Source organism: Gekko japonicus, unplaced genomic scaffold, assembly GCF_001447785.1.
Source record: "Gekko japonicus isolate JY-2015 unplaced genomic scaffold, Gekko_japonicus_V1.1 scaffold881, whole genome shotgun sequence".
Lineage (NCBI taxonomy): Eukaryota > Metazoa > Chordata > Lepidosauria > Squamata > Gekkonidae > Gekko > Gekko japonicus.
This window is the reverse complement of record NW_015168675.1, coordinates 545,059-559,725: the sequence shown is the minus strand read 5'-3', so window position 1 is coordinate 559,725 and position 14,667 is coordinate 545,059. Positions and strand designations below refer to the sequence as shown.

General features: G+C 49.0%; 1 protein-coding gene across 1 annotated transcript in view; it reads right to left on the bottom strand.

The window, feature by feature from the left end:
* Positions 1–6,211: 6,211 nt before the first annotated feature.
* FEV (FEV (ETS oncogene family)) overlaps positions 6,212–14,667 on the bottom strand; it is an 11,985-nt gene continuing 3,529 nt past the window's right edge. The window contains exon 3 of the mRNA XM_015415370.1: positions 6,212–6,714. Within this exon, the coding sequence (XP_015270856.1) occupies positions 6,212–6,714 (503 nt within the window). The remainder of the gene's footprint in view (positions 6,715–14,667) is intronic.

Here is a 14,667-nt window from a genome sequence, read left to right as displayed (position 1 = left end):
GAAGAAGAAGAGATTGGATTTATACCCCACCCTTCACTACCCAAAGGTGTCTCAGAGCGGCTTACAATCTCCTTTCCCTTCCCCTCCCCACAACAGACACCCCGTGAGGTAGGTGGGGCTGAGAGAACTCTTGACAGAAACTGCTCTTTTTCAAGAACAGCTCTTATCAGAACTACGGCTTGCCCAAGGTCATCCAGCCAGGTGCCAGTGGAGGAGTGGGGAATCAAACCCGGTCCTCCCAGATTAGAGTCCGCGCACTTAACCACTACACTAAACTGGCTGGCTGGCTGGAACTGTCCCTGTCACTGTCTCCATGCCAGTGAAAGCATCGCCAGCTTAGTGTCTGCATGACAGACTGTGAGCGGGTTTGGAGGGGAAAGTGACCTGTCCCTTTAATAGAAGTATATTGGGATTTTGTTTTTTATTTTGCTGGTGACCTCATTTATCTCTGCACCATGAAGATGGTTCAGCTGCCCATTTCCATATGTTGGTGGCAGAGGAAAATGCTGTCAAGTCACAGCCGACTTATGGCGACCCCTCGTGGGGCTTTCGAGGCAAGAGACATTCAGAGGTGGTTCTGCCATCACCTGGTATTCCTCAGACATCTCACATCCATTTACTAGCCAGGGCTCACCCTGCTTTTCCCTGTTAATAGGGCTTAAGGAGCTGCGGTGGCTCAAGTGGTTAAGACGCTGAACTGCAGGCTGTGGAAGGTCGGTAGTTCAGCAGTTCGAGACTGAGTTGCCGCATGATGGAGTGAGCTCCCGTCTCTAGTTCCAGCTCCTGCCAACCTTTAGCAGTTCGAAAGCAAGAAATTACAAGTAGATAAATAGGTACCACTTTGGTGGGAAGGTGTCAGCGTTCCGTGCACCTCGGCGTTTAGTCATGCCGGCCACATGACCATGGAAATGTCTTCGGACAGCGCTGGCTCTTCAGCTTTGAAACGGAGATGAGCACCGCAACCCTAGAGTCGGACTCGACTGGCTTTCGAGCAAGGGGAACGTTTACCTTTAATAGGACACAGCCTTTTTCTCTGGGACTGTTGGCAACCCTAAACACAATGACAGGCATCCGTTGTGCAGGGGGGTGGGGGGAGCCTGGTGGATTGTGATGAGTTTTGCTAGTCGGAAGGCTCCCTCATGCCTGTATAGACCTCTACCCCCAACTGATGGATCACATTATTTCAGCGCCTGCCTTTCTTTCCCGCTGGAACATCCCAGGGGGCTTTCCTGCCTCCTTCTCACAGGGGAGGCTCCCATTCCAAGAGGGAAGGTGCCTTGCTCAGATCAGGAAGAGGAACTGGGGGGGGGGATCGTCCCTTTGTGCCCCATACCACATGAGACTATTTTGCTGATTCTCATAAGCTCTTTTTTAAAAGACCACAACTTCTACATTGTTGCAATTTAATCTTGAAACTATTTGTGAGTTTGCCTTTGACTGTTGCCCCACCACCACCACCAAAACCTTAAACAGAGCCCATTTCTCATATTAAGGGAAAGGCCCTAAACTTCTGGATTTCCATTACCTGATGGTGGCAGAACATGGAGCAGTGTCATGAAAGCAAGAGCCAGGACCCATTCTGATCCACTGGATAAAGCTGCTAAATGAGTGGCCTTGAGTGTTGGGGGGGGGACAGACGGACAACTGTCTCAGACAGTGGTAGAGCTATTGCCTTTCATGTGTAAGGTCCCGGTTCAATCCCTACCATCTCTATTGAGAAGGATATGGTAGAAAGGGATGTCTGAAATGGATAGAGTTACCAATCCCAGACTAGGACATTCCTGAATATCTTGGGGGTGAAAACCCGGGGTGGGGGGGTTGAGGAGGGAAGAGACCTCTGCAGGGTTTAGCGCCATGCAACCCACCCTCCAAAGTAGCCATTTTTCTCCAGGGAATTGATCTCTCTCATCTAGAGGTCAGTTGTAATTGCAGGAGGTCTCCAGGTTCCACCTGGAGGTTGGAACCTCTAAGTCTGAAAGACTCTGCCTGAAACACTGGATAGGCTCAGCCAATCCGTGTTCAAAATACTACCCTTGGTAGACTCCGCCTGTCTGTGTCCTGTGCTCTTTCTCTAAGCTCCATTTCTGTACGTGATTAAAAAATGAATTCCTGTGCAAAACAGGGAGCCATTTGACTTCCAGTGTCAAGTGCTAAAGTGCACTGAAAGAGGCATTTTCATGCATAAAACTTCTGTCTTCTGTCCCCACCCCTTCTTCCCACTGGTGGACCTCCTGATGGCACCTGGGCTTTGGCCACTATGTGACACAGAGTGTTGGACTAGATGGGCCATTGGCCTGATCCAGCATTGCTTCTCTTATGTTCTTATGCTACTGGGGAGAAGCATTTGACTGCAAATAAACATTCTGGGCCCCCGGCCAGACGTGCCGGAAAACACGGTGGGGAAGCGCGGCTATTTGCACCGTCGCATTCTGATGGGCTATTATGCTATCAGACGTGACGGTGGCGTCCCCGCAGCAAAGAGGACGACAGGGGAGGAAGCTGCGCGCCAGCGCGATCACACCGGGAGGCTTCCATAGGTGGCCCATGGCAAAGTGTTTGCTAGTACATGCGGTGTGCTAGTTTTTTACTGTGCGGCTTCAGTGGCTTGCCACAGGTTAGCCATGGGAGTGCTACGCCTCCCAGATGTTCCTGTGTGATCATGCCCAGATACTCCGCGGGACTCCCGTGCCTTCAGTGGGGCAAATGCTCCGTGTGACCGGGGCCTGAGTAAAGTAAGAATTAACCTTCACATTATAAAGCCAATTGAAGCAGAAACTGCTTTAAACTTCCTATGAGAAAACATCCTGGTATGCTCCGTAAGAACATAAGAGAAGCCAGTGTTGGATCAGGTCAATGGCCCATCTAGTCCAACACTCTGTCACACAGTGGCCAAAAATACCGGGTGCCATCAGGAGGTCCAGCAGTGTGGCCAGGGACATTAGAAACTCTCCCTCTGTTGCCCCCCCAGCACTAAGAATACAGAGCATCACTTGCCCCAGAGTTCCTATCTATAGCTTGTAGCTAATAGCCACTGATGGACCTCTGCTCCATATGTTTATCCAATTCCCTCTTGAAGCCATCCATGCTTGTAGCCGCCACCACCTCCTGTGCGTGGAACAGGTAGCACTTCTGAGAAGGCTATCTTGGAGGTCCTGGCCTTGAGTCTCCTGCCTAGCAGCCTAACTTTTTCCTCCAGGACCTCATGACTGCATTTCCCCACATCATTGGTGCCAACATGTACCATGACCACTGGCTCCTCCCCAGCACTGTCCACCAGCCTATCTAGAACATGTGTAATGTCCACTACCTTCTCACCAGGCAGGCAAGTCACCATACGGTCAGTACATGGGTTCACCACCCAGCTGTCTACCTGATTGAGGATCGAATCACCAACTACCAAGAGCCTCCCTCCCTCCCTTCCCAGGGATGGTTGCTTGGTGCAAAAGGATAGCTGTTCACCAGCTGAATAAGAGGTCCCTTCTGAACCTTATCCTCAGTATGGTGCCCTGTGTCCTCTTGACCTTCATGCTCCCTAACAGCGGTGGGGCTGCCATTTTCAGAGAGGGACGAATCTAACAAGTCCCCAAGAGTCTTCTCCATGCACCTGACTCTCTGCTTCTCCACGTTGGCCTCAAGGGTGCAAACTCATTCCTTGAGAAACAGGAGCTCCTTGCACCGAGCACACACCCAAGACTTCTGTCCAATGGGCAGATAGCCATTTATGTGACACTCGGTGCAAAACACTAGATAGCCCCCAACCCCCTGCTGGCATTCTGCCATCATAATTGCTTTTTTTAAAAAAAAAATAATTATATATAATCCCCCTTTAAAAACCCTTCATATTTATGTGGTTCTCCTTGTGGAAAGTCTACTTACCTTACTGGGAACACAAGGAGATGAGGTCCCTGGCTTTCTGGCCCCTCCTGGGCTTCTTACAGAGTGCCTAGTCTAAGAGTCCCTAGGCTAAGAGCTGCAGGCCAAGAGGCTCGGGAGAGGTGCACCCTTAAATAGAAACCTCACCTAGCAGAGGGCAGGCCCAACAGCTAGTCAAATTACACCCAGGCAATCCAATTACAGTCAAACAGTCACCCTTTCTCACCCTTTCTCAAGCAGCCGGTACTCTGCAACAACTTAAAAGTCACCCACACACTCCCAAAAACAGTCCTCCCACACAGTACCCTCAGCTAAATCACCTCAGCTGAATATCCAGTCTGGGGGCAGGACTGACAGTAGGAGACCACACAGCTGCATTCTCATCAACCTGTACACATCTCCTGGAGGCTGTCAGGCCAATAGAATGCTGCTCTGTGATGTTACATTGCAGTTACAGTAGCCCAAGGCTGAATTTCAGTCTTGTTTTTAAATGAAACTTTGTACATTGAAACTTGTTACCACTTTTGGACATGGGTGGCTTGGCTTCCCTGCACAAGCACATAATCATGCAAGTATGGACACCTAGGATTTAGGGCAGCACAGGAAAGGAACCAAAAGGGCCTAGGAGAGTAAGGCTTCAGCTCCCAGTCACGTTTAGCTGCTTGGGGGAACTTGCTTGGTTCCTAGTTGAACACATGGACAGCTACAAATGTCTGAAAGCTTGGAGGCTAATTTTGTCGATATTGGTAGAAGGGAAGGCATCTACCCCATGTTTCCCACTATTTTGAAGGTTTTCAAGCAGGAGTCCCACTTAATTTGCACTTTTTCAGGTTAAATAAGTATCCGTAGACATGTCTGGGGTGAGCCCAAAATAGTGAACATTTTCAGCAGAGGTAAAATATGCCTCCCTTTCCGGACATTTCCCCCCCAGCACTGCTTGCAAACATGTCCAGATCCTTTCCCCCAGCGACATTATCACAGAGCCAGATCCAACGGGCTGTGTAGCTATGTGATGGCATCCATTCATTCTGTGATTCCTGACTGGGTGGGATCACTCATCAGACTAACCCGTCTTACCAGTCTCATTAGAGATGTTAACTCTTTTTTAATCGCCTTACATTCCTGGTCATACCAGCTGTTACTACCATTAGGTAAGGGGTTAATTGGCCTGCTATTAAAAAAAGGTTTCAGGTAGTCGTTTATGGCTTGAAAAGTTTTAATAGTGTCCTTATCTGGCAAAGAAAGAACTGCCTTCATAGATTCCATCTCTGGATTAGCAAGGGTTTGAGCTAATTTAATATTTAGTTCCTCTGACCACCTAAGTCTCCTATGTCCTGGAAGGATACCTTCAGCAAATTCTGGAACTGGTTTCAATAAAATGTTATCATTGAGTTTAAGTATAAGTCCTAATGGGCAATGGTTGCTTATGGGGCTATCAACAACCTCAAACCTGTCTACATATTTCACTAAGGCAGATGGTATGGCAACGTAATTGATTGTACTGGCCCGTAACGTTGACAGGAAAGTGAAGGAGCCACCAGATACATCCAAATAGGTACCATTTAGAACTCATCAGACTAACCCAGAAAGACTAAACGAGAAGCTATAACCAGGAGAACATACGGGACCCTCCCGAGAAAACAAGGGTGTCTATGCGGGTGATTATTTGCACCATCAAAGGACTATTTGTGAGGCTCTTCTAGTACACCAGAATTGCTAGTCCAAAGCCAAAACAATGGAAAGAAGAGAAAACCAAGGACAGACCTAGTTCTGATACACTTATTTGTTTAGCTCTGATGTGTGCTTGACAGAGAGAGGGTATGTATGCGAGGGACATATGAATTACACTGGGTGGGCCTTCAGGTGCCCCATCATCACTAATTCACTTCCTCCAGGTTGGAATAATAGTCATCCCCAAGCCTTGTATCTTATCTCCATCTCCTGTTAGGCAGGCGGTGTGTAAGGCTCAGCCACAGCCTGCTCTGTCTTTCTAGATACATGCATGAATGGAGTTCCAGGGGTTAGCAAGTAGAAAGAAACTCTGAAGCCATTACAATATATTGCAAGTGATTTTTTAAGACAATGGAGAAATTAGGGCAATTGCTGAAATGTTCTATATGAAATGAAGAACTTGTTTTCATTGGGGAGGGGCTTCTGCTCAGAAGATGCCGTGTGTCTCCCGGCTCCTTTGTGACCACTGAGATCCAGCCCATCTCTCCAGTAATGCATCCCTCCCCCCCTCCACACAACATCTCCATGATCAAACTGGATGTGTCTCAGGGTGAAATCTAAGGGTCATCCCTCCCCTCCCTCCCCTTTCCCTCCAGCCATGAGAGGCCTAGTGGTAGTGACTGCTCATGTTGCTGATGTGGGAGGTTGCCATGGTGCTGAAGGGTGTGGATGGCTGTAGGCCATGGCTGGGGTAGAGGGTTGGGGTAGAACCTGGCCAGTAGGAGAAGCTGGTTGGGGTCACACCCGAGGCCATGATGTTGAGTTTGGAGATGCCAGAGAACGGCAAGGGGGCCTGGAATTTGTAGAGCGTGTGATCAGGCGTGGCTGGTTGGCAGACCTGTGCTAGGCCCTGGAAGTCGAACTTGTAGGCATAGCGCTTGCCGTGCACCTTGGTCATGATGTTCTTGTCATAGTAGTAGCGCAGTGCCCGACTCAGCTTGTCATAGTTCATGTTGGGCTTGCTCTTGCGCTCACCCCAGCGCCGTGCCACCTCATCGGGATCCAGCAGTTTGAACTCGCCGTTGGTGCCCTCCCACGCAATGCAGTTGAGGTTTGCACGGTCCGAAAGCAGCTCCAGCAGAAACTGCCACAGCTGAATCTGTCCGCTGCCTGAAAAGGCATGAAACAAGCAATTAGTTTGGGCCACCAAGATGAGTGGCTAGCCCTGCCCCCAAGTGAGGCTGCTGTATACGGGATCATGTAGGAAATGGGGGGGGGAGGGAATGACTGGAATATGATTTGCCATTGGTTTCCAGTTCAGCCACCCATTTGCTGTAACACAGTTTGACCCTCACTGGGAAGGCTCAGGAAAATCCTTCCCAGCCCTGCCGGCTGAGATCCTGTAATAGGAGATGCCAGGAATGACCTTACTGATGCCCCGACCCGGATGACCCAGGCTTGTCCAATCTCATCCGATTTCAGAAGCTAAGCAAGGTCATCTCTGGTTCTTGTTTGGATGGGAGGCTGCCCAGGAAGTCTAGGGGCACTGTGCTGAGGCAGGCAATGGCAAACTGCCTCTTTTTGTCTCTTGCCTTGACAATCCTACGGGATTGCTATAAGGCAGCCGTGACTTGACAGCACTGGCCACCACTGCCTTACTGATCTATGCCCCCCAATCCATACAAGAAATACATTTTCTGGACACTACTGTAAAAGTACACGATGGACACACAGACTCCACCTTATACCGGAAACCTACTGACCGGCAAACATACCTACATGCCTCCAGCTACCATCCTAAACATACCAAACGGACCATTGTATACAGCCAGGCTCTACGCTACAGCCGCATCTGCTCCAAGCCTAAGGACAGAGATTCTCACCTGAGGGATCTACAACACACCTTTTCGGAACTAAAGTATCCACCTGATGACATCTAGTTCAAGTTTATTACGGTCATAGACCAGTATAATAGAAGACAAGTAAATACAGTTACAGGAGCAGTAAAATTATAAAATATATCGGCATCTAAAATTATAAATAGGATCTAAAAACGTTAAAATACAGAAATAATAGAATGAGAATTTTGATTAAAAATTAGGTTTAGGCCTATCAGGAAACAGATCAACAAAGCCGGAATGATACCCAGAGAAAACCGGTTAGAAGACAGGCCCAAAAGAGACAATGATAGATCACCACTAGTGGTCACATAAAGCTCTCAGCTCAAAACAGTTTAATGCATCATCAATGACTTACAACCTCTACTGGATAATGACAGTTCTCTTTCACAAGTACTGGGGGGGGCAAACCTTTTCTTGCGCTCAGACAGCCCCCCAATCTCAAACAACTCCTCACCCACAATAATGCAACGTCTAATTTGAACATGGACACTGGGACCAGAGCTTGCAATAAACCCAGATGCCCACTTTGCTGCCACAGACACACAGACAACACAGTCACTGGACCTAACCGCATCAACGACACCATCAGAGGCTCATTCACTTGCTCATCTTCTAACACTGTATATGCCATTAAATGCCAACAACAATGCCCTTTGGTTCTCTGCATAGGACAAACAGGACAAACCCTACGCCAGAGGATAAATGGACACAAATTTGACATCAGGAGTCACAAGACTGAGAAACCTGTAGGAGAACACTTCAACCTTCCAGGACATTCAATGGAAGACCTCAAGGTACATGTTTTATTATGAAGGAACTTCAGGAACAGAATGGAAAAGGAAATTGCTGAATTACAAGTTATTACAACACTTGGAACAAAACCCACCCCAGGACTCAACTGGGATATTGGTTTCTTATCTCATTACATATGCTAACTCATTCAGTCCTCACTATACATCCTCTGTATTTTAGTGTATTTCCTTGTCAAAATAGTATATTAGAATACTGAATGTAATGTTTGACTGACATACACTGCTCCCACCTTGAAAGAGAAAGTAAAAATGCTGTTAAGTGACCTCCACACCCGAGAGGAGTGAATGGAGAGTCTCAGACTTATTTTGACATATTTATTGCTTTACAACTGTTGACCTTATAACCATAGCTTGTTATTTAATTCCATTTTAGCATATCTTAAAACATCGTCATGTTACATGTTAATCTGCTGTTTAGCCCGTCTATAAGTTTGACCCTTACCTCCCATTCCACTGTATCTGAAGAAGTGTGCGTGCACACAAAAGTTCATACCTTGAATAAAGCTTTGTTGGTCTTAAAGGTGCCACTGGACTCTAAATTTGTTGTATTGAAGGTTGTAATATGCAGAGATTTAAATCAGTCATTGCAAGTCACTGTTGGTTAAGCAATCAACTATAATAATGCCTTAAAATATATTGGTTGAGGCAGATGCTTCATCAGTTAAAAATTTATATCTCCCAATTTATATCTCATTCCCATCCTTAAAACACCAAAGTGAACAATAATGTTATCTATCCATCCACACCCTCTATCACATCTTAGTTGTATTCTCTGCTGATAAGCACCAGATGCATATTAAAAACCCAACACTTGTCATCTAATATAACAACTTCACCATCATTACACTCACTTGGACTGGACGCACATACTGGAAATGGTGCCCCTAACAATTTTGATTAAGCATGCAATAAAATCGTAGCAGGACGGAGGGTACCTTCTGCAGGGATATCTAGCCAACAACTGCAAAAAAGAGGGATGGGGAGGAAACTGTTCAGAAATACAAAGTTTTGAGAGAAAACATTTTTATCCTTTGAAGAGAGTTTTCACCATTTTCCTTTAGAGTATTCTGGGGCTCAAATGTGGAGAATAGTCAATGTTCTCCTTTAAGCACTGAAAAAGATGTCCCCTATAAAGGACACTGGACTGTGCCCTAGATTCAGCCCTCCCTGCCTCTGTGGTTCGAAGGCTTCCTAAACACCAATAACATCAGCACGTGACGGCATTCAGACCCACTGGAATCAACGACCTGATGCATGTCCCTCTGTGCTGGTTTATGGACAAGTTTGATTCAGATCCTCATACTTGCCTGCAGGCTGTAATCTCGAAGGAAGGCTGTGAGCACTGGCGGCCTTAGCACCCTCTCAGCTGACCCAACTGACCAGCTCTCTGGCAGGGATCCCACAATCCTCCTCCAGCAAGGGGAGCTGCACTCGCAACCCAGGGCTGAATGCCACAGCGAGGGAGCCAGGAACAGGGATCCCACCCTGCAAGCACCTTTTCTTTGCACAGCATGTGATGAGGGCGGGTTTGCACACCAAGGCTTGCTTGCAAACGTTGCCCCGGGAAGGAGCCTGAAGTCTTTGCAGCCCTTCCTTCAGGCTTTCTGGGGATGGATATCAAGAAAACGCTCTCTGCCTGCCTGGGGCACCTTCCTCCATCTCCACCAGCTCGCTCTTCCCACAGACATAAACTGCTGCCATTTGGCGTATTCTGCATCTAGCATTTGCTCCGCTGTTTTGCCAAACCCACTCTGGATCAGAAATTCCCCCCTACATTGCAGGCCACTTTCTCTTTGACTGATTGTCAGATTTTATGGTAGTGCCCAGACAGCTTGCCGGCTTTCACTTTGTTTGATCTCTCGGTTTTATGGTACCATCTCCGCCAGATACCATATGTAGACAGGCTTTGTCGTTAGGGCTCTCTAAAAGATATAGAATCCACTACACACACCATACTTCATTGCCCCCTCTATAGGGATATCCGATCTCGTTTTATCACTCCATTTCTAGAGGGTAAGAGCTGGCACTCTGATGACTCAATTGTTCACTTTCTTCTGTTTAATTCTAATTGTGAAATAATGGAGGCTGTTGCAAAATTTTTATATTATGCAATCAGAAGACGAGGCTTGAATAGCCAAGTGAAAGTGGCTGATGCATCTTAGTATTTTCCCGTATTTCCATGATGTTTTGTGCTTTCATGCCAATAAAGGTTTTGTGTGTGTGTGGTACTATCTGCATAGGTTTATGGTCGTTTTATGGGCATTTAGGGGTGACTTTCCAGTTAGTAGGGCATTGGCCCGGCTTATTTGAATGTGGTTTTAAGCCTATCCTTTTCTGTTCCAGGGTGGGTTTGGTAAAGCAACAGGGCGAATGCCAGATGCAGAGTGGGCCCTGAATATTGTCCTTCATGAGTCAAACCGAATCCACTGAACACGAGCAGCATCCATCCCTGGAGGCCGGAGTAGGGGGAGCGGAGCGGATCTCTCCTCTTCCGCAAGAATTCAGACAAGTCCCGGAATGCTGCCCTTCCTGTCCCGTCCCAGAAACATCCGTGGGAGAAAAGCAAATGGGTGGCTGGCTACAGTGGAGGACTTGTGATCCCGCGGCGGTCGGGTCTTCCCCCTTCTCGACAGCCTTCCCATGAAGTCAGCGCTCCCGTGGCACCAGTTTGTGGGAGAACGGAAAGACAGCCGTCCCCCTGAGCGGACCCTGCGTGTGGAATCTGGTCACCGGTCTTCATACAAAGTGTGCAGGTGGCCTCGGGGGACGTCAACGAAACCCCGAAACGAAAGCGACGTGAAGACTCGTATGAAAACAGCCAAAGGGACACAAAACAGCACGCCAGCTCGCGAACACTCCAGAATGCTTGATGAGGCCAGAGTTTTTTGTTGTTTTTTAAGGTGTTGGGGGGCATGATTTTAAAGCTCGTTGTAACCATCCCCGTGTCGTCTACAGTCGTGTTTGCAAACCTGCTTGCGATTTGACGGGGCTGGTTTACAAGAAGAGGCCTGAATCAGGGCCACAAATCCCGGCGCCGCCCGCCCCCCCCCCCCCACATCTTGGCTGAGATCTCAAAAGCTTGCACACTACTTTGTGTCATTTTGGTCGGGCCTAATTCAAGGTATCGTGCAGTTTTTGCTTGGGTGGGGGACGGGACCTTTATAAAAAAAAAACCTTCCAGGAAGAAAAAAAACAGCCAGATGAAGCAGCCGGGCTTCCCCAGATTGATAGCCGAATTCAGCTTTAATTTCCATCTGAAGGTGCACTGACAACGGGCATTCCGTTACTTGGAAGTAAACCCCCCCCCCTTTTCTCCAATACACCTCGGCCATCCGGTGTGCTTCAGACAACAGCCATAGACGTGCGGAGCCGTGTGGTCCTTGTGTACCTGCTCAACGGATTACAAGAAGGGCGCTGCAAACGGACACTTGGGGGGGGCGCTATTAAGTTGCAGCCTTGCCAAGCAGAAGCAGAGGGTCGCCTGGAAACGTCCGATTCCGGGCTTGTTCTCAGTATTGATATGGACCATACAAATCATCGCCTGGTGTATTAATAAATCGGAGTTATCCATGTCCTGATGCGGAGGAACCCCGGGCAACCAGACAAAAATGTTTTTAATACGGAAAGTTAGGTCTCCCTTTCCATTCCAAGAGCTTTCAAGGCGGTTTAGATAAAATAAATGTTGGGTATTACAAGTTGAAAACACTCAGTATATCTGGGGTTAAATGTCTGTGTATGTTACAAACATTGAGCCAACTTCAGAGGACGGCGGAAGACCGGAAGGCCTGGCGTGATCTGTTCCGTGGGGTCCCGAAGAGTCGGACTCGACTGTGCGACTGAACAACAACAAATGTTACTCACAGGAAGTCACCTGTTTCTCATGTAACCAGTGCCGGATTTTCGCACAAGCTAAATAAGCTACAGTTTAGGGCCTCGCAATCTGCTGGGGCCTCAAATAAAAACACAATATAAAAATGATTTCAAATATTAAAAAGGCGTATATATTTTAAATTTTTCTGAGACCAGCTGATGTAATTTAAAACAGTAGGGGGCCTCTGGGTTTTGTATAGCTTAGGGCCTCAGCAAGTCTAAATCCGGCCCTGCATGTAACCAATGTTCTTTAGATGTAGGATGCCCGGGAATTTTCTCTGTTGTTATTTTCATCCCAGTTACCCTTCCCATGCTAGAATTTAGTAAAAACTTTATATTTTAATCACACACGGACTTTCAGTCTGAATTATTTTACTCTGGCTCTGCTGGACTATTTTATCTCTGCTAAATACCATTTTTCAATATCTCACTATCACCCAACAATAAACCCGAACGGAAACTCTGTTTCTAGGTACTGAGGCGGCTGTGTTATGACTGTGAAACGTAACTGAGCCAGCTACATATGGACACCGCAAGATTTCGGATTTGTCTTGCATTTCCTAGACCAAAAGGGCTGGTTCACACGTGCGTGGCTGCCTCGCATATGGCTGAATTCCTCTCAACTTGAAAGGGTGAACTGTCAAATGCTGTGAAAAATGCCTGACTTGGGATATCAGGAAGATCTCTCTCTCTCCCTCTCCCTCTCCCTCTCCCTCTCTCTCTCTGGGTGTGTTTGAGGAGTGATGGCTGTTTCAAGGCACGCGACTCCCCATGACGCTGCAGTCGGTGACAAACCGGGTAAACGAGGAGCTTAACTAGTACGGCCTCCCTGGAAGGCCCCTCTCATCCCAATGAATGGGCGCAACTTGCAACTGATGGCTGAGTTTGAGAGGGGGCCACGGGAGGCTGCGACGGGGGTGAGCGGCAGAGGCCAGGCTGAGAGCCGGCCACGTGTCCCAGGGAGGGCTGCTGGCGGGGAGGGGGGATCTGGCGGGTTAATCTCCCCCTCCCCTCCTTGCAAACGGAACACGGACCCCGCCCGGAGTGGGCCGCGGGAGACCCTCCCAGAGGCCGGGGCTCTTTCCTTTCCCTTTCTTATGGGCCCGGCGGCTCTCGGTGGAGGTTCGGTGCCGCCCCAGAGGGACACCCTTCTGATGGATCCATTGAAGCCAACGGGCTTCGACGGCTGTCACCGCCGTTTAGCTGCTGCTGCTTACTTGCGGGTCCATCGACAGTTCTGTCAGAGGCGAGATGCCCCTGCCGGTCTCGCACTCCTGGGGGCGGGGGGGGGAGAGCTTTGCGGGGAGCCGAGCTGGGGGGGGGAGGTCTCCCCGCCCTGCCTTCGAAGGCCTCTGCTCCGTGGCCATCCCTCGCGGGGACTCCGCGCCTCCCTCTGATTTTGAGCTAGTAGCCAGTCTAGACCTCGTATCGCGGGCAACAGTCCGTGCTTTTGTTGAAGCATCGAAGCAGACTCCCTGCATAAAGGACCTCGGCCTGTGCCTCGAAGGCGTTTCCTGCGGCCGGCCGAAGCCTCTGTGGCTGGAAGGGTTCCCCACGAGCCGGCCGCACGAAGAGCCCTTCCTGTGTCCTCCTCTGCCACGAACACTCAGGGCTGCAGTTCTGCGCAGGCTTAGTCGAGAGTAAACCCTACGGAATACCCTAAATGTGCATCAGATCGGGCCGTGGTCAGCCCCTGCCTCTTGGATGGCTCCAGAGCGGCCAAGGGCTTCTCGTCGTCTCACTCCCCGCCGCCGCTGCTTATCCAGGGCTGTGCTGTTGCTGTTCAGCCTCCGGACCAGGGGCGGGTTCACCATGAAGCAGACGAAGCACGTGCTTAGGGCGCCAGGGCCAAAGGGGGCACCGCAAAGTTGGGGCAAGGGTGAAAAGAAAAAACTTGTGAAATATTAAAATAGATGTTGTACTGCATTTTTGTAGAACTTTATGTAGCCCCAGCTCGGCTTCGTTTGTACAGTCTACGGTGTTATCATATGAATAAATTTTTGTATTGCTGTAACCTGCATTGTGTATCTGGTCAGACGGGTCAACAACTAAAATGGACTGGGGGTCGGTGTGGAAAGGAAGGGGGGCGCCAAGATGGGTCAGTGCTTCTGGCACCCGTGAGCCTGAATCCGCCCCTGCTCCGGACTCAAAAGAGAGCTCTCTCTCCACCCCCGTTTTAACAGGGGGGTCGTCGTCGTGGTCGAACTCTGTATTGACTCCTCGCCCGGAGCACCGCGGAAGGACAGGCGGATGTCTGGCTGTGGCCACACACGCACACTGAATAACCCACTTTCAACCCACTCTCCGACCGTGCACTTTCCAGCTGGATTTCTGCTGTGTGGACTGGCACAATCCTAGTGGGGGGGAAGTGCATTGAAAGTGGGTGGCTTCGTGGGTGTGTGGCTGCCCTCGTTTGGAGTCGACTGGTCTCATAACAAGGAGAAACGAAAGCGAGCAAATGTTGTGGGGAGGTTTCTGGTATCTCCCGAGGTTTTAATTTGTATCGATCTTAATCTTTGTGAAATGGGCTTTTTTTTTAA